General features: G+C 27.4%; 8 protein-coding genes across 9 annotated transcripts; 5 read left to right on the top strand and 3 right to left on the bottom strand.

Annotated features, from left to right (window-relative positions):
• Positions 1-909: 909 nt before the first annotated feature.
• Positions 910-1,263, top strand: OCT59_023544 (uncharacterized protein; the record flags this gene model as incomplete). The annotated part of the gene is made up of 1 exon (XM_025324139.1): positions 910-1,263. The coding sequence occupies one exon, from the start codon at positions 910-912 to the stop codon at positions 1,261-1,263; it is 354 nt and encodes a 117-aa protein (XP_025187853.1).
• Positions 1,264-2,195: 932 nt separating this feature from the next.
• Positions 2,196-3,816, bottom strand: OCT59_023543 (uncharacterized protein; the record flags this gene model as incomplete). Its single annotated transcript, XM_066134772.1, has 6 exons — positions 2,196-2,209; positions 2,277-2,321; positions 2,389-2,673; positions 3,205-3,256; positions 3,325-3,580; positions 3,692-3,816. 6 exons carry the CDS (start codon positions 3,814-3,816, stop codon positions 2,196-2,198), a joined length of 777 nt encoding a protein of 258 aa, XP_065990861.1.
• Positions 3,817-5,740: 1,924 nt separating this feature from the next.
• On the top strand, positions 5,741-7,813 carry OCT59_023542 (uncharacterized protein; the record flags this gene model as incomplete). Its single annotated transcript, XM_025324138.1, has 6 exons — positions 5,741-6,359; positions 6,431-6,456; positions 6,549-6,590; positions 6,664-6,715; positions 6,789-6,968; positions 7,044-7,813. The coding sequence occupies 6 exons, from the start codon at positions 5,741-5,743 to the stop codon at positions 7,811-7,813; spliced, it is 1,689 nt and encodes a 562-aa protein (XP_025187851.1).
• Positions 7,814-8,948: 1,135 nt separating this feature from the next.
• OCT59_023541 (uncharacterized protein) lies at positions 8,949-9,686 on the bottom strand (the record flags this gene model as incomplete). The annotated part of the gene is made up of 3 exons (XM_066134771.1): positions 8,949-9,396; positions 9,463-9,568; positions 9,663-9,686. The coding sequence occupies 3 exons, from the start codon at positions 9,684-9,686 to the stop codon at positions 9,029-9,031; spliced, it is 498 nt and encodes a 165-aa protein (XP_065990860.1). The 3' UTR covers positions 8,949-9,028.
• Positions 9,687-9,761: 75 nt separating this feature from the next.
• On the bottom strand, positions 9,762-11,080 carry OCT59_023540 (uncharacterized protein; the record flags this gene model as incomplete). Its single annotated transcript, XM_066134770.1, has 9 exons — positions 9,762-9,770; positions 9,866-9,900; positions 10,019-10,111; positions 10,202-10,229; positions 10,345-10,362; positions 10,487-10,540; positions 10,718-10,744; positions 10,906-11,004; positions 11,075-11,080. The coding sequence occupies 9 exons, from the start codon at positions 11,078-11,080 to the stop codon at positions 9,762-9,764; spliced, it is 369 nt and encodes a 122-aa protein (XP_065990859.1).
• A 2,551-nt stretch (positions 11,081-13,631) lies between these two features.
• OCT59_023539 (uncharacterized protein) lies at positions 13,632-16,571 on the top strand (the record flags this gene model as incomplete). 2 transcript variants are annotated; one of them, XM_066134769.1, is made up of 2 exons in its annotated part: positions 13,632-13,974; positions 14,069-14,073. In XM_066134769.1, the coding sequence occupies 2 exons, from the start codon at positions 13,632-13,634 to the stop codon at positions 14,071-14,073; spliced, it is 348 nt and encodes a 115-aa protein (XP_065990858.1). The 2 variants fall into 2 exon arrangements, with proteins under 2 accessions (XP_065990858.1, XP_065990857.1); XM_066134768.1 differs by having other exon boundaries at positions 13,632-16,571.
• An 81-nt stretch (positions 16,572-16,652) lies between these two features.
• Positions 16,653-18,598, top strand: OCT59_023538 (uncharacterized protein; the record flags this gene model as incomplete). Its single annotated transcript, XM_066134767.1, has 2 exons — positions 16,653-18,507; positions 18,591-18,598. The coding sequence occupies 2 exons, from the start codon at positions 16,653-16,655 to the stop codon at positions 18,596-18,598; spliced, it is 1,863 nt and encodes a 620-aa protein (XP_065990856.1).
• Positions 18,599-19,652: 1,054 nt separating this feature from the next.
• OCT59_023537 (uncharacterized protein) lies at positions 19,653-19,973 on the top strand (the record flags this gene model as incomplete). The annotated part of the gene is made up of 1 exon (XM_066134766.1): positions 19,653-19,973. One exon carries the CDS (start codon positions 19,653-19,655, stop codon positions 19,971-19,973), a length of 321 nt encoding a protein of 106 aa, XP_065990855.1.
• Between the last annotated feature and the right edge of the window lie 31 nt (positions 19,974-20,004).

Raw genomic sequence — 20,004 nt, 5'->3', positions numbered from 1 at the left:
AAAAAGTAAACCTGGTTTTACAAGTGTAGTAGTACAGTAGTACAGTAAAATTTCATTCATGAATAACATGTCGATCATTATATCATTGTGTATCATAAGGGCAATGACATATATTAGCTAATATTTTAGGGGGTGGGGGAGTAAAAGAATATCTTAGGTTACACATAATATAAACTATGTGAAATGATTGGATTGGTCATAAAATCTTGGGGGAGTAAACGTTACTATTAAAATAATATTAGCTAATATATGTCACTGCCCTAACTTGTAAAAAAGCGGTTACTCCATTTCAAATTATATTACTATTTATGTCAAGATCTTTATCTATATATTTCACATACTTATTTAGTATTATTAATTATTAATTACTCTCCCATAAATAATTTTCATGTGAAATATTTACGATATAATAGAAATCTGGTAGAAATATATATATTAAATAAAATAATAAAGGATACCTATTATAAAATGAATATTAAGTATTACGTTTACGATAGTTTTATTTGCAAGTGAAGGTCAAAGAAGTGAAAGTAATTAATTTAGGTTGAATCATATTAAGAAATTCTAAATTTACTTTATGATACTTCTTCTAGTCATATTTTTATGTGAGATTTTTATAATAAAAAATTGCGGACGTGATGGCCGGAGCCTAGCACTTCATCTTTACACATTTTGAGCTCGTTACAACTAGTAAAAATTATATACATAAGAAATAATTTTTTTGGAAGACAAAGTCATATGGAAGCCTCGTTATAATAAATTTTTAATGACCAGATACTTTATGGATATTGTATGGTGTTGTATTTATATTGGTTAATGCTTCGTGACGTTAATATCTATATTAACAAGATTTAGATACACTTATTTGTGAAATATCATCATTAAAACTCTTAAAAATTGAGATAGATCATGAATATTATGCTAGTCAATTGGTTAAAAACTTTGGGTAATTATTTAAATTTTGTTGAATATTTATTTTTAGATTTTCATATCGATCTATTATCTTTTGAATATTTTACGAAAAATTGTAGAGCAAATTTGAAAAAGTGGATTATTTATATTGAGGGGGAAGAAGATTTAAGGAAAGATTATTTAAAATATGTAAATAATTATCAAAAAGTTCATAATTCTTTAAAGATATTGGGAATTAATAAAGGTTATATGTGTGAATTTAATTGGACGAATGATGAATTAGAAATTATTAATTCATTAAAGGATCAAAGTATTAACATTTTCCCATCTGATGAACTGGATAAATGTTGATAATTTTTTATAGGGTTTTATATTATTATTTATTTGTTATTATTTGATGTGTTATTTTTTTTTAGATTTTTTTTCCATATATTTTATATAATATCCATAGATTTGAATAAATATCATTATTAATAAAACGAAATTATCTGTTATTTGAATTCAAACACTTTAATGTTCGTTTAATACTTTATTGATAAATGTTAATATTGCTAACCTTTTTTTAGATGGGATGCATTGTTATTCATGGTAAGTGATTCCGGATTAGGAAATGTGTTTCGTTATTAATTTTGATAATTCTTTGTAAGGATTTAAATTTACGTAAAAATAAAAAGTAATGCAGGCGGTAAACAATATTATAGTTTAATAAATAATATTTGTCCCAAAGTTTCAAATAATTTACTTTTATTTGATGCCACGCCAAATTTCCATTTTCTGCAGATCCTTTGCTATAAAAATTTAATTGAACAAAAAAAGTATCAAACATTTAACATATGTATTATCTAGTTATAAAATATGGAGAATTTAATATAAATTTTATTTGTTTTGTAGAGTATAAAATTATAGATAATAGTAAAATCACGTTGTTGATGGTTTTTTAGTAAATAAATTTTAATAATAAATTCATTGATAATATTTTAATAAATAGTAATAAATAATATAAATAACTTTATTAACAAATAAATACAGTACAAAAATATATCTTAATAGTAAATACAAAATTTTTTAATAAATAAACACGAAGATATTGGAACCGGATCGGATTTAAAAATATGAACTTTTGCGCAGGACTCCAATCTGAAGACCGTTTAAATTAGGAAATTTATATAGATTTGTTAAATTTATATCATAAATAATTCTTTTAATCTCCAAATTTCAAAATTACAAATACAAATAAAATAAATACGATAATCTTTTATACTTTAATTTTAAGTAATCCAAGTTTAATTACTTTCATCTATAATAAAAGATAGTTTTAATTAAAATTTAATAAATCAAAAAAATCACATACGAGAGTAATTTACCTTTAGAATTAATATCAAGTTCAGTAAAATCCATTTTTAAGGAATCTATAAATATTATTTGTTAGAATTGTAAAAATAATTTAAATTATTATGGAAAACTATATATGTTTACCTGAATATTCTATTCCAAGTAAATCATTATTATTATCGGCATTTTTTTGTTCTGGAAGATTATTAAAATCTAAAAGTCTACTTGTATAAACCGCTTGAGGATGTGTTTTATATGATATAGTACCAGTGGATATCAAAGGTGATGAAAAAGATAACTTTTTATTAATATCATCTGCTTCTTTAACTTGCCCATAAATTACAGAATCCATTTTCTTGTAAGCGATATCTTTCCATAAATCAAGAAATAAATTATTTAATTCAACTGCATTAGGTCGTTTTAAAGGGTCTGCATCCCAACATTGATTAATCATGTCAAAAATTAATTGAGGAATTCTATAATTAGACTTTGGTCTCAACCCATTACAAATTTTCATTGCTAAGAAATCATCATGAGCTATATCATAATAAGGAGGGAAACCTGTACAAATTTCATATGCAATGATTCCAAACCCATAAATATCGCTTTTTTGAGTATATTCTTTTCCTCTTAAAACTTCCGGAGCTACATAAGGTAATACTCCATATATTTTTTTATTATTATTTTGAGAGGATTTGATATTTGCCGGTTGACTTAATCCTAAATCAGTAATAAAAGCAAGTTCAACGAAATCGCTTAATATATTTCCACAATGAAAATCATGATGAATTAATCCTTTTATATGAATATCACTAAGACCACGTAAAATAGCAGTTAAACTACACAACTTTTGTTTCCAATTCAGTGAAATGAAGTTGTTATTCAAATGTTGTCTTAAACCACCATTTTTTAATTCCATTACCATCATAAAATTATTTGTTTTTGGATCTTTGGTAATACCAAAACAACGAACTATCCAACGAGAATTATATACTAAAATGTTTGATTCAACCTTAAAAGAAAATTATAGTTAGTTCAACATTTATAAAAGCTAATTTAAATTTAATGAAAATAACTTACTTCTTTTAAGAATTCTGTCGTAATACCTTGTGAGTTATGTAAACACTTTAAAGCAACTTTTGTTTCACCTTTTCTTTCCAATCGTCTATTATAAGGACCATCTTTCCAAACTGCTTTAAAAGTAGTTCCAAATCCCCCTTTTGCTAAATATACAACATCTTCAAATTTATCATATTCAATCCATTCTACAATATGTTCTTCATCTTTAGCTTTTAATTGTGCTTTTTGAATAAATTCATCAACGTCATGATTTCCACTTGTCCAATTTTTGAAATTTTGTTGAAAACGTTTAGAAACACATGGCTGGCACCAGAAAGATCTAGCATTAATCTTCTTACAATTTTTACATACCCCATTTTTTTTATACCGTTCATTTAATTCTTTGTCTGTTATTAGTTTATCAATTAACGATTTTTGTTCTTCAGTCAGGAGATAATGAGTAAAATTTTTTATTTGTTCAAATACATCATCACTTAGTTTAATTTCATCCATTTTAACTAATAATTCATTAAATAAAAAAATATGTTAATTTGTAAAATAAAAAAAAATAGTGGGGAAACTGTTATTTTTATGTTTTGAATGATTTCAAGATCGGCAACAAAATTATATAAAAAAAGATTAATTTCAATTTTGGCAAATTATTTAAATTTTCCATAATAGGTAAGATTAGATAAATAAATAAAATAAAAATAAATAAAATGTTTAACTAAGTATAGTAAGTATTAAAATTGTGGCGAAATTAAAATTAAACTAGGCACGCGATATAATATTTTGATCATCAAAATTTAACTTAGAAACAAAAATTTGTTAAGAATTAAAATATTATTATTATAAACCGATTATATGAGTATGTGTTTTATATAGCATGGTTAGTGATCGTCATCATATATGATAAATTTTAAAATTCAAATATTTATATTTACTAAACTCATAAATAATTATTGTTTACGCTGACTTTAAGGTGTGCGCAAGGAAAATTAAAATTGGTGGATTTCATTGTATATAAACATTTTTTTTAAGTTAGTAGTAAAGAATAAAGCATATGTTGCAAGACCAAAAAACTACTTAAAATTTGTTCAAGTCGAAAATGTTTGAAAGTTCATAATCAATTTATCAATCATGCATGCAAGCCAGAATTATTCTAACAGAAAATTATGACTCCAAAATTTAATTTTACGAAACCTCTAATTATGAATAAAACAACACGTGGTATTTCTATCTATACATAAATTGTTCCAAATTCTAGAAATTTCATATTAAATTTGCCTAGGTACGCCCCTCCACAGGTTTATTTTTCGACACCAGGGTGGCGCTGTCGTAATGGCGGTTTGGTTCACGATTTACGAATAGTTTGTCCTTGTAATTTGTATCGTGACTTCGTTCACGTGGAATCTGAAAATAAAAATAAAATAATTTAACTTTTTCTTGGGATAAGGATGGCCATATAAATGTTAGATTGCTGTGTCTAAAATTTTAAATTTTTAAATACCTCGTACTTAACGTACTTAGCAACTGCGCCAATAAAATCATATTTGAAATAAGAAAGTTTTTTGATTCATAAAATGACAGGAAAATAATAAATGCATGAAAATTTAATTTAAATTAATTAGTTTTTGCCTAGAGATTTAATTTATTATATCCACTTTTACATAACTTGCATAAGATACAATAATACTGAAGTTAAGACGTCGAATAACTGTTTCATCAGTCTTATTTGAATCTCTATTAAATTTAGAAACATTTATTTCGTTATTTATCTCTTTATAAGGAAAAGTGTCGTCCCGCTTGATATCACTTGAGTGACTTGACAATATAAAATAAATTTAGTTTATTTAATGTACAAATGATTACCACAAAACAATTGCGAAACAAGGGTGAAAAGATTTATTTTATTACCTTATAATCCTATTCTGATCAGACAATAATTTGATGCTAATACTATTATGCGAGATTGATATCACAAACCAGTAGTGATTGTGCAACGTTGCATTATTTTCATTTTTTTTAGTTCGATTGTTGATCGTACAATATTAGATTAATTCACTTTTTATAGATAGTAGTACAATCAACACGTGTTATTGTAGGTCCTTTTAAGTAAAATAAAAAAATTTTCTACAAAGCAGAACTACATAATGGATGAGTTGACGAATATATTTATGATAGACTTTATTTTATTTTAAATACATATATAATAATAAGGCTTATATAAGATAATTTTCCCATTGTAACTTATAAAAATATATATAAAATTTCGGTTCTTTTTTTGACTTTTTTAGAAAATGCAAAAAAAAAAAAAAATCAAATTGGAATGTAACACAAATTGCAATAAATATAAAACTTCAATTCGTTTTTTTTTTTTGTTGAAAAATTAATTTCTTCTTTTTTTTTTAAAAAAAAAAATAAAAGAAGTGCTGTTATGTTGCAAATACATCGAGTTTATATTATTACATTTTGGTTTTTATTTCAATTATTTATTGAAATAAATTGCCAAATATCACCCTATATACTAAAAGAACGGCGTGGTCATACTGCAACGCTTTTTGATAAAAAATTGTATATTTTGGGTGGTTTCCCACTTGAAGAAATTGGAAATGAATTTTTTTATATCGATTTTTCTGTCTCATTTAATACTCAAAATTTAAAAGTGAATGATTTATCAAATATTAATACCCTTTCTCCTCATTATAATTCTGGATCCGCGATAGGTGGCGCAAATAATGATACGTTGTTTATATTAGTAGGCATCAGTAATGCCAAATATCCTAAAATGGAATCAATTAACACATTTAATCCACGAAGTAATTCATGGAGTATTCCAAAAATAGCAGGAGAAAACCCGTCGTTTCTTTTAAATTATGAGATGACAGCTATAAACCATAATGGAATGATAGATTTCTATATCTGGAGTGGATTTAATATTAATATTTTAGATACAATAAACTTAGTTTGGAAAAAAGCAAGTCCTATTGGTACACAAAATATGGGATTGGAGATTACTTCCATTTTATTGCCTGATAACAAGATAATTTATCTAGGTAAGCAAAGTAATTCTATAATTCTTTGTATTTACTATCTTTATATATGTCATTTTTTTATTTTTATTTAGATAGTAGTACCGGTAGTTTAGCAGAGGTATAGAAATCAATAAATAAATTCCGATTTGAGGTTATTGTTTTATCCGATAAAATTTTGTTCTGGGTTAGTTTAACTAATTATTTATATAGGTTTATATATATGATACAGTAAACAATAATTGGAGTACGAAAGTAAGTAATTATAAATTATCAATTAATTGTAAAAGACTTACTACTACTAAGCATTTTCATTATTAAATTATAGACAACTACAGGTACGATACCACCTAGAAAAGATGGAGGATCCGCTGTACTTGGTATGTATATAAACAATAATATTATCAAACTATTTTCTGTGTTTTAAAATAAGATGTAATTGTATTTTAATAGGATTAGATGGTAAAAGAGTAATCACCTTTGGAGGTTTTCTCACTGCGTCGCCAGATCAACTTCATGAATTAAATTTAATAAATTTTGAATGGCGTATCCCGAAATTTTCTGGGTCAATTCCGGAGTCCCGAAGGTATCATAAAGCAAATGTAATTGGAAATTATATGGTATTATCATTTGGTAAATATACTTTTAAAACTATTATTTAAATTAGTTTAATAAAATTATTAACCAAGTTATAATAAATTTTAATAGGATTAGATTATAAGAAAAATAATGAAAATGATATTCTGTTACTTGACATCAGTAATATAAACGAATATATATGGACGAATGAATTTAAATCTTTATCATTAGGCGAAGTAGTAGCATTAACATCAGCAGTACCATCAAAAATAGCAGGAGCGTCAAAAACAGCTCCCATACCGTTGCCAACTTCGCCATCTTCATCACCATCAGTTTATTCTGGATATTATAGCAAAGATTCTAATAATATTTCAAGTAAAATTGGCGTAATTGTAGTATTTTTGATTAGTGGTGTTGTATTATTAATTGTAGGAGCCTATTTATTTAGACGATGTAGAAATAGAATTGTAAATGAAAGTAATTATAATCAATATGAAGCAGAAAATTATAGTTATTATCCCGTACAAGATACAGTACAACTACCCGTTCCAGCTTCATTAATTAATAATGATATAGATAGAAATAGAAATGAAAATAGTAATAATAATTATCAAACTGAAAGAAATAATTATTATCCCGGACAGGAAATTGTACAACAACCTGAAGTGATAAATAATGATATAAATAGAAATAGAAATGAAAGTAATTATTACCCTGGACAAGAAATAGTACAACCTCTCGCTCCAGCTACAATAATTAATACGAGTTACAATCACGGACGAGAATCTGTTCCAATTGCTAATGATGAAATACAAATACTTAAACGAGAAATTCAAGATTTGAAGCAAATAATTTTACAAAATAATAAACAATCTACTAGTTCTACAAGTAATAATTAAATATAATATAAATAAGTTAAATAAAAATAGTAAAAAAAGTAATTTATCAAAAATCAGTGAATTAATGTTACGTAATTTTCAGGTCGTACGAGTGGCCGTACGATTGACTAATTTCACTAATCAATGTGGCTTTTATCTTATCACGCGGTGTTACATATAAATTATTTTACAACAAGAGGTCATTTTCATGGGGGAGTTTGACATACTTTTAAAAGATCTTTTAAGTGAAAGTTATTGTAAAAAAAAAAAGACTTCAATTTCAATTATCTCAAATATGTCATAGTATAATAACGTTATATTTCAGTTAATTTGATAGATTTAATTTCTTGATCAGAAAGGTTTAAAATACTTTACTTTAGTGAATGATATTGATGATGATAAAATTAATTCGTTAATGACAAAACTTCCTAATACCTTAATCAATTTAGATCACTTTTTGAAAAGCATCCTTTACCGCTAAATTTACAGACTTACCAAGAACTTAAATATTAGAATTCATACAGTTTAAGATTTTGAAGCTTCACAATATACTACTTTTAAAATTACAAATTTAAATATGTCTAAAAAGTGAATTATTAATAAAATTTTTAGAGAATAATGGAAAAAAAACTTTAAAAAGGAATTTTATTTATGTGAATATACTGGTTATAATAACAATAATTCAATAAATTTAGCTATTACTAAGTTTTGTTTAGTTCTTAGAAAACTTTTTATTGTAATTTAAAAATAGTGAATTGGGAACATTAAAAATAATTTTATTTTTTTATTTTGGTTTTTATTTTAAACCACCAAAATTTAATTTTTTTTTCATTTTTTTTTAGAGTATTGTTAAATATCACCGCTGGTGATTATCACCTTACCAGAATTTAGATAGTTGTCAATATTTAGAAATTATTAAAATCAATTGTGAAATAGGTAAACTATAAAAACCTTTCTTGCTATGGATATTTTAATTGCATAATATTTATCCTGCAGTGTAATACTAAAGTTGGTTAAAATCAGGGTAAATAAAAGCCTTGTCGTTCAATAAAAAATTTAGGATCAGTACCAAAATTTCAACTAGATTAAATGGGTTAGTATTAAATATATATTAATTTATATAATCACAAATCAGTTGCATTTATATTAGACAGTTAGTTGAAAAATAGCTAATATAAAAAATTTACATTTATTTTTATTCAGTTACACACAACATCACATATAGGCATACATTATTTAGTTATTATTATGTCTTGAATGTCGCCGTCTTGTTACTAATTCCCCAGCCCATATTTCAGGGTGATTCCTACTCAACCATGCTTGTGCATTCTGCATCTCATTCTGATTTCTAAAATATAAAAGCAGAATTCCTGGTCGATCTCGGTGCCACCACCCAAATAAATTCAGCTCTACAAAACAATCCATCACATCATTACTCCCCCAGTTCCGATTCGCATTTCCGTCAGCAAGCTTTAGAACTCTCATTTCTCCAACTTTACTAACATTATCATAACACCATGAAAAATATCTATAAAATTCCTCAAGTGGCATAAAAGTTGTATTAAGAAATGGTGGCAAAATATTTTTGGCATAAAATGATAAACCTAATAATAACATAAACGGGTTTAGAAATAGAGTTGAGAAAGAACAAAACAACAATCATTTAACACCTGAGTTCCAAGCCCAAATTTCTACATTCCAGCCTCGTTCTAGGGCTACTTTGACATTCCAATAAAAATCACCATCACCCGAGACAAGTGCAATCGTAGCAGGAGTCTTTGTGAAAATTACTTCATCAATCAAGTACCCAATTACATTACCAACATCTTTCTCATGATAATCCCAACGATCAAAAATGATTATATCATACCCAGCATTTCGAACACGTTCCCATAATGTATCTCTGGATGGTGGTTTATAACCAACGAGAATTGGATGCTGACCTAATTCACGATCACCTTGAATGACTTCAAGCAGTCTTCCATAATCAATAGTAAGTTTGGCGTTATTAGCTAAACCCTCACATCGACGGATTGAACGAGTTCCTTCAAAAAAAAGATTTGAATTATTTACAAATATATATATATCGTTGGCGGACCCCACGTTTACTAAAAGGAAAAGATTTCTCTGTATAAGTCACAGTACTAGCTTCATATTAACAACAAATACTACACAGCTGAGTAAATGTCATATTCGTGTTGGCTAGATATTTGGATGCAAACTTACCTAAATTGTCATTTCTTTGACTAACTTCGTAAGCTTGCTTGACATCATCAGGTGAAGCATCTGGAAATATATTTTTGTATTCTCTAGCGAAAACTAAATAATTCATTTTGAATTGTTTATTATTTGATAGAAGCAATTGGTTTTAAATTAAATAATCAATCTTTTTATACACTCAAAACTTACTTTTTATAATACTCAACCTTTTTATGAACTAATTTTGATATTACTCATTTTATCAGTTTATAAAGTCTGAATGTGTAATCATCAGTAACAAATGATGAAACGTGATCAAAATTCTTTCTTGTTACACAGGCTTATTAAATTACATTGATAGCTTGGATATACTATTAAGAACGATAAAATTTTATTTTCCCATTATATGTACATATAAATATTACGTTATTACGGGTTAAGACCAAATATGTATTTATTTTTTATTTCATATTAATAAAGCGTCCTTATATTTACCACGTAACATTGTATTAATAAAGCGTCTTTACATTTGCCACGTAACATTGAATACTGTAATCCTTGTATATAAAATTATAATCGATCATGTCATCCAGGTTAAAAATTATTGTTGAGGCTGAGATCATTAAGGTTAAGGCTGAGAAAGATGATCTTGAATCCGAGAATAATGAGATTTAGAATGAAAAAGCTGAACTTGAGGCCTAGAATTTCGAGCTTGAGGCCAAGTACTACGAGGCTATGGATGAGATTGTAAAACTAAGAGCCAAGCATAAGGCCAGAATCGAGGAGTTGAAGAAGAGAAGGACAGATATTATTGCTGAGAATGCTAGGCTTGACGCTGAGAATGTTGCTAGAGTTGCGAAGTCGGAACAGGATTCTAGACAACCACAGAATGATTTCCTTTTCGAAAAACCTACCAATTTACCCGACTTCGTTTTGGATCGAGCAGTGTAAGCCTGATTGTGAAACTGTTGATACCAACCCCAAGACATCAGAGGATAGGGAGACAGACGCTTCTTGGATGAGAAAAAAGTTAGTAATGAGAATAGGCAAAGGATTGGGGAAAAGAAAATTCGTCAAATGTACTTGCATCTCAATTATCTTTTTTTTAAAAAAAATATATTTTTGGTTTATAAAAAATAAAATTTTGATTGAAAAAAATTTTTAAACTATTCTCTTAAAGGGTATGTAGCAAAATGCAACTTATGGATTTGATTTCAATATTTTAATACAAAAAATTAAACAATGGGGGACGAAGTTCCCTACAAAATGCATATTCTAGTTTATTTATTAAATTTAACTTCGGTTTAACCGAAAAAAAACCAAAAAAAAATTTAGTCTAACGAAAAAAAACAATTAAAAAATTTAGTTGGTTTAACCATTAAAGAAACTGAAAGGAAAAAAGTCGTCGATCGCATTAGCAAAAAAAAAAAGAAATGTTGATTAATAATGAAAATGGGTGTCGGAACGTCCACATGACCTGATAGCCAATCAAATGTTTGGGTTCGTCAGATGATCGAAGCATTATAATATTGGGCTGATTATTTTTCGAGCTATATCTTTTTTCGATTGAGTTAATGTTGGACAAGAAATCATTGGAGTGATTAAGGATTTTTTTGAAATCTTTTTCTCATAATTAATTAATATACAATAATTATTGTTCTTTCTGAGTTTCAGGTTCTTATATATCTTGTTTCGTTGCTATAATATATTATTATATAATTCTGAACATTTATTTCTCAATTTTGTCACAATCTTAAATATGTTAGAATTGTTTAAATAATCAATATCTTGATAACCTTGAATTACTTTTAGCCAAATAATGTAAATAATTAGAAGGATTATATATCTATAACATCCTACCTTATTTATTGATATGTTATTGAATACATTTAATAGAGTTGCTCTGAAAACTTTATAATTTTAATAATATAAATAAAATGAAAATTGTGGTTGAAAAATATATAAATTAAGGTCGGCATGAAAATGAGAGAAAAACTCTCTCCCGTAATTTTTGGTCCAACAAAAAATAAAGCAATATTTTTTTAAAAAATACCATAAAACTATAATACAAAATGTCGAAAAATATAGTTTTAACTCGGGAAGAGGTCACAAATGACTTTATGGAGGCGTTTCTTGCAAGTTTTGAGAATTTTGAAGAAAGGTTTTTGACGGACATATATAACTTAAAGACAATGTAGGAATTTCGGGAGTTTAACGATAACCCAACCGGTCGACCGAGTACAAAAGGTTGTTATAAACAAAAGTATACCACGATCGCCTCAGGCTTTATCCTTGGTGTTTTTTATAATAGACTGGAGTATATTGAGCAAAAAGTTTCCCAAAAAGGAAAGGACTCCCAAACTGATCTACAAAAAGAAAAAAGAAAACTGAATCTTCTCACAAAAAAAAATCTGCTGGCCTATGAAATAAAAAAAGGGATAAATATAAATAAAAAGAAAGGGGAAAAAGAATAAATCAAAAAAAAATATTTTTTTAAAAGAGGGGTAACGAAGTTAGAAAAGTTAAAAAAAAATTTTTTTTAAAGGGAGGACGTCAAAGTTAGAAAAATAAAATTTTTTTAGAGAGGAAATAGAAATAGAAAGAAAAAAAATTTTTTAAAAAAAAAGAAGAGTGGGAATAAAAGAATAAAATCAAAAAAATTTTTTTTTTTAAGGGTGACGAAAAAAAATTTTTTTTTAAAGGAGAGTGACGAAAAAAAAACTTTTTTAAAGTGAGGTACGAAAAAAAAAATTTTTTTTTTAAAAAGGGGGTGACGAAGAAAGAAGAAAATTTTAGAAAAAATAACAAAAATAAGACAAGAGAAAAGAGAAAGACAGAAAGGAAGATCGGAAGATCAAGTAAGGGTTTATATAAAAATCATAACAAATCAATAAACAATCACGTGATCTCGTGTTATGCGGGATTTTTGTAAAATTATCTAAAAATATTTTTTTCATTAAAAAAAAAATAATAAACATCAAACGCGATAAAAGAAATAAAAGAAGTTTTAAATTTTTCTAAAAACGTTGAACCCAACTTTTTTTTCATTAAGAAAAAAATAAAAAACGTTTTTTTTTTGAACTTTTTTTTCTTAATAATTTGAATATAAAAAGTTTCAGCATTTTTATATTTAAAATTTAAAAAAAAATGCCAAACCACTTTCTTACTATAAACTTTTGGGTCAGCTCTATGCGTTATGTATATGGATTCTAATAATTAATCCAGTGCTGTACCTGCTGCAACACCTGCTGTACCTGCTGCTGTACTTGCTGCAACACCGCCGTACCTGCTGCTGTACCTGCTGCAACATCTGCCGTGATACCTGTTGTACCTGCTGTACCTGCCGTAAAGTGCAGCACACTTTTGTCAAGCACGACTCGTCGACTTGCCATAAATAATATTGTATAAAAAATATTTTTGGCTAAATTATTTCTTTTTAATAACTCATGCTCAACAGAATAATTGTCTATTAAATTTTTTTTTTAATAAAATAAATCCATTACATAACTGAATGGAAACCAGATTTAGTAAATCAAGTATCTTGAATAAAAATACCAATAACGTAAATTCCAAAAATTGTTCATATTGCAATAAACATTTTACCAAAGAACTATGGTGTAAGAAATGTGATAAAGCAATAATGTTTAATTCAGCCAATAATTATATAACTGGAGAAGAAACAGAAAAAAACTTAAAAAATGCCTTTTATTGGTATCAAAAAGCAGTGGAAAATGGTCATATTGAAGCAATGTTTAATTTAGCAATTTGCTATTATAATGGAAAGGGAACAGAAAAGAATTTAGAAAAAGCACTTTATTGGTATCAAAAAGCAGCAGAAAATGGTGTTAAAGAAGCAATGTTTAATCTAGCCATATGTTATGAAAATGGAGAAGGAACAGAAAAGAATTTAGAAAAAGCCTTTTATTGGTATCAAAAAGCAGCAGAAAATAGTCACATTAAAGCAATGTTTAATCTAGCCATATGTTATGAAATTGGGGAAGGAACGGAAAATAATTTAGGAAAAGCATTTTGCTGGTATCAAAAAGCAGCAGAAAATGATATTGAAGCAATGAATAGTTTAGGCATATGTTATGAAAATGGAAAAGGAACAGAAAAGAATTTAGAAAAAGCATTTTGCTGGTACCAAAAAGCAGCAGAAAATGGTATTAAAGAAGCAATGTTTAACCTAGCCATATGTTATGAAAATGGAAAAGGAACAGAACAGAATTTAGAAAAAGCATTTTATTGGTATCAAAAAGCAGCAAAAAACATTGATAAAGAAGCAATGTGTAGTTTAGCAATATGTTATGAAAATGGAAAAGGGACAGAAAAGAATTTAGAAAAAGCATTTTGCTGGTATCAAAAAGCAGCAGAAAATGGTGCCAAAGAAGCAATGTTTAATCTATCCATATGTTATGAAAATGGAAAAGGAACAGAAAAGAATTTAGAAAAAGCCTTTTATTGGTACCAAAAAGCAGCAGAAAATGGTGTTGAAGAAGCAATGAATAGTTTAGCTATATGTTATGAAATTGGGGAAGGAATAGAAAAGGATTTAAAAAAAGCCTTTCATTGGTATAAAAAGGCAGCAGAAAATGGTCATATTAAAGCAATGAATAGTTTAGCTATATATTATGAAATTGGGGAAGGAACAGCAAAGAATTTAAAAAAATCCTTTCATTGGTATAAAAAGGCAGCAGAAAATGGTCATATTAAAGCAATGAATAGTTTAGCTATATATTATGAAATTGGAAAGGGAACAGAAAAGAATTTAAAAAAAGCCTTTCGTTGGTATAAAAAAGCAGCAGAAAATGGTGTTAAAGAAGCAATGTTTAATCTATCCATATATTATGAAAATGGAAAAGGAACAGAAAAGAATTTAGGAAAAGCATTTTGCTGGTATCAAAATGCAGCAGAAAATGGTATTAAGGAAGCAATGTTTAACCTTGCCATATGTTATGAAAATGGAGAAGGAACAGAAAAAAATTTAGAAAAAGCATTTTATTGGTATAAAAATGCAGCAGAAAATGATGATAAAGAAGCAATGAATAGTTTAGGCATATGTTATGAAAATGGAAAAGGAACAGAAAAGAATTTAGAAGAAGCATTTTGCTGGTATCAAAAAGCAGCAGTAAATGATAACAAAGCAGCAATGAATATTTTAGGCTTATGTTATGAAAATGGAAAAGGAACAGAAAAGAATTTAGACAAAGCATTTTGCTGGTACCAAAAAGCAGCAGAAAATGGTGTTAAAGAAGCAATGTTTAATCTATCCATATATTATGAAAATGGAAAAGGAACAGAAAAGAATTTAGAAAAAGCATTTTGCTGGTACCAAAAAGCAGCAGAAAATGGTGTTAATGAAGCAATGTTTAATCTAGCTGTATGTTATAAAAATGGAAAAGGAACAGAAAAGAATTTAAAAAAAGCAGTTTATTGGTATCAACAAGCAGCAGAAAATGATGATAAAGAAGCAATGAATATTTTAGCCATATGTTATAAAATTGGGGAAGGAACAGAAAAGAGTTTTAAAAAATCTCTTCATTGGTATCAAAAAGCAGCAGAAAATGGTCACATTAAAGCAATGTTTAATCTAGCTGTGTGTTATAAAAATGGAAAAGGAACAGAAAAGAATTTAGAAAAAGCAGTTTATTGGTACCAAAAAGCAGCAGAAAATGATGATAAAGAAGCAATGTTTAATTTATCCATATGTTATGAAAATGGAAAAGGAACAGAAAAGAATCTAGAAAAAGCATTTTGCTGGTATAAAAAATCAGCAGAAAATGGTGTTAAAGAAGCAATATTTAATCTAGCCATATGTTATGAAAATGGAAAAGGAACAGAAAAGAATTTAGAAAAAGCATTTTACTGGTACCAAAAAGCAGCAGAAGATGGTGTTAAAGAAGCAATGAATAGTTTAGCTATATGTTATGAAATTGGGGAAGGAACAGAAAAGAATTTAGAAAAAGCTTTTCATTGGTATAAAAAGGCAGCAGAAGATGGTGTTAAAGAAGCAATGAATAGTTTAGCTATATATTATGAAATTGGGGAAGGAATAGAAAAGAATTTTAAAAAAGCCTTTCATTGGTATAAAAAGGCAGCAGAAAATGGTCATATTAAAGCAATGAATAGTTTAGCTATATATTATGAAAATGGAGAAGGAACAGAAAAGAATTTAAAAAAAGCCATTCGTTGGTATAAAAAAGCAGCAGAAAATGGTATTGAAGAAGCAATGTTTAATCTAGCCATATGTTATGAAATTGGAGAAGGAACAGAAAAGAATCTAGGAAAAGCCCTTTATTGGTACCAAAAAGCAGCAGAAAATGGTGATAAAGAAGCAATGAATAGTTTAGGCATATGTTATAAAAATAGAGAAGAGACAGAAAAGAATTTAGAAAAAGCATTTTACTGGTATCAAAAAGCAGCAGAAAATGGTGTTAAAGAAGCAATGTTTAATCTAGCTATATGTTATGGAAATGGAAAAGGAGTAGAAAAGAATTTAGGAGAAGCATTTTGCTGGTATCAAAAAGCAGCAGAAAATGGTGTAAAAGAAGCAATGTTTAATCTAGCTATATGTTATTAAAATGGAAAAGGAACAGAAAAGAATTTAGAAAAAGCCCTTTATTGGTATAAAAATGCAGCAGAAAATGTTCATCTTAAAGCAATGAATAGTTTAGCTATATGTTATGGAAATGGAAAAGGAACAGAAAAGAATTTAGAAAAAGCCTTTTATTGGTACCAAAAAGCAGCAGAAAATGGTGTTAAAGAAGCAATGAATAGTTTAGGCATATGCTATAAAAATGGAGAAGGGACAGAAAAAATTTTAGAAAAAGCTTTTTATTGGTATCAAAAAGCAGCAGAAAATGATCATATTAAAGCAATGTTTAATCTAGCCATATGCTATGAAATTGGAGAAGGAACAGAAAAGTACCTAGAAAAAGCCCTTCATTGGTATCAAAAAGCAGCAGAAAATGGTGTTAAAGAAGCAATGTTTAATCTAGCCATATGTTATGGAAATGGAAAAGGAACAGAAAAGAATTTAGAAAAAGCCTTTTATTGGTATCAAAAAGTAGCAGAAAATGGTGATAAAGAAGCAATGAATAGTTTAGGTAGATGCTATAAAAATGGAGAAGGGACAGAAAAAATTTTAGAAAAAGCTTTTTATTGGTATCAAAAAGCAGCAGAAAATGGTCACATTAAGGCAATGTTTAATCTAGCCATATGTTATGAAATTGGGGAAGGAACAGAAAAGAATTTAGGAAAAGCCATTTCTTGGTATCAAGAAGGGGCAGAAAATGGTATTAAAGAAGCAATGTTTAATCTAGCCATATGTTATGAAAATGGAAAAGGAACAGAAAAGAATTTAGAAAAAGCCCTTTATTGGTATCAAAAAGCAGCAGAAAATGGCATTAAAGAAGCAATGTTTAATCTTTCCATACGTTATGAAAATGGAAAAGGAACAGAAAAGAATTTAGAAAAAGCATTTTGCTGGTATCAAAAAGCAGCAGAAGAAGATTATATTGAAGCAATGTTTAATCTAGCTATATGTTATGAAAATGGAAAAGGAACAGAAAAAAATTTAGAAAAAACCTTTAATTGGTACCAAAAAGCAGCAGAAAATGGTCATATTAAAGCAATGAATAGTTTAGCTATATGTTATGAAATTGGAGAAGGAACAGAAAAAATTTTAGAAAAAGCTTTTTATTGGTATCAAAAAGCAGCAGAAAATGGTGTTAAAGAAGCAATGTTTAATCTAGCCATATGTTATGGAAATGGAGAAGGAACAGAAAAGAATTTAGAAAAAGCCCTTTATTGGTATCAAAAAGCAGCAGAAAAAAATTATATTGAAGCAATGTATACTTTAGCTATATGTTATGAACTTGGAGAAGGTACTGAAAGAAATTTAGAAAAAGTCTTTTATTGGTATCAAAAAGCAGCAGAAGAAGATCACATTGGAGCAATGTTTAATTTAGCTGTATGTTATAAAAATGGAGAGGGAACAGAAAAGAATTTAGAAAAAGCATTTTGTTGGTATCAAAAAGCAGCAGAAAATAATGATAAAGAAGCAATGAATAGTTTGGCTGTATGTTATAAAAATAGAGAAGGAACAGAAAAGAATTTAGAAAAAGCATTTTATTGGTATCAAAAAGCAGCGAAAAACGATGACAAAGAAGCAATGAATAGTTTAGCCATATGTTATAAAAATGGAGAAGGAACAGAAAGGAATTTAGAAGAAGCATTTTATTGGTACCAAAAAGCAGCAGAAAATGGTGGTAAAGAAGCAATGAATAGTTTAGGTATATGTTATAAAAATGGAGAAGGAACAGAAAAGAATTTAAAAGAAGCATTTTATTGGTATCAACAAGCAGCAGAATATGGTTATACTGAAGCAATGATTAATTTGGCCAATAGTTACAATAATGGAGAAGGAATAGAAAAGAATTTTGAAAAGGCTTTTTATTGGCATCAAAAAGCTGCAGAAAATAACAAAATGAACCCTAAAAATGAAGCTGAATTATGTAATGAGTGCAAACAACCATATACTGATTACCAGTGGTGCCAACAATGTAATACTAAACAATTCCAACAAGATTTTTCAAAGTGGACTAGTAAAAATGAATTTATTGATAAATTTATTCAAGAAGCACAACTAAATGCTAAAAATAGTTATGAAATTTTAGAGTGGATACCTTATAATAAGTTGTCAAATATTAATTATTATGATAAAGGAGGATTCAGTGAAATTCATAAAGCTATCTGGTCAGATGGACCTATTTATAGTTGGAATTTTGACAAACAACAATGGAACAGACAAACAGATTATGAAGTTATTCTCAAATCACTTAATAATTCATCAGGTTTAAATAGCAAATTTCTGGATGAGGTATAGTATTTATATTTAATAGTTGAAAATTGCCTAAATATCACCGATGGATGATCATCACTGTACCAGAATTAGTGGGTGGAGTTTCATGAAATTTTTAATTCTGCCACCCTAATTTTGGTAAGGTAACAATCGCCAACGGTGATATTAGCAATACTCTATTTCTTTTTCAAAAATTTAATAATCTTTTTTATTATATATATATAGTGGAAATATCATTATAATTGTCAGAAGAAATCATTTTCAAAATTTACTCAATTTTTTGGAATTACCCAAGATCCGAAAAATTTAAATTATATAATAATAATGAGTTATGCAAAAAAAGGAAGTTTGAGAAAATGTTTATCTGATATAATTAAACTTAAGTGGCAAGAAAAGTTACAATTGTTGAAAAAAATTATATTAGGACTTAAAGTAATCCATGAATCAAATTTAACTCATGGTGATTTCCATGATGGTAATATTTTAATATCAGATAATTATGAGTTATTTATTATTGATTTAGGATTATGTAAACCTATAAGTGATTTACAATATTCTGATAATAAAGTGAATAAAATTTATGGAGTTTTACCTTATATGGCGCCCGAATTATTAAGAAAAAAAGCCTATACTACAGCAAGTGATATTTATAGCTTTTCAATGATAATGTGGGAATTTACATCAGGTATTCCTCCATTTAATTATAAAGCACATGATCATCACCTTACCTTGGATATTTGTAGTAGAGGGGAACGACCTGAAATTATAAAAACTACACCCAAGTGTTATATAGATTTAATGAAAAAATGTTGGGATTCAGATCCATCCAATAGACCAACCATAATAGTGCTTGAAATAATTATATCTGAATGGATTAGATGTATTAATAAATATTATGAGATAAACAAGGATGGTAATTATGAGTATGAAGTATCTGATATTGATAATCGATTAAAAAATGATATGTTGGAATTTGTAGAAGCAGACAAAGCTTTAGTGCAAGAACAAGCAGGTACTTCTATTATGCAATATCATTCACAAGCACATTATACAAGTCGCGGACTTAACGAAATTTTAGAAGAAGGGTCTCAAAGTCTTGATTGTATGATTGAAGATTAATATAAATTTTTTTATTCATTCTTCATTTATC

This window comes from Rhizophagus irregularis, chromosome 4 (assembly GCF_026210795.1).
Source record: "Rhizophagus irregularis chromosome 4, complete sequence".
In the NCBI taxonomy this organism is placed as follows: Eukaryota; Fungi; Glomeromycota; class Glomeromycetes; order Glomerales; family Glomeraceae; genus Rhizophagus; species Rhizophagus irregularis.
Note: the sequence above shows the minus strand (reverse complement) of the source record. Positions and strands in the feature narration are given on the sequence as shown.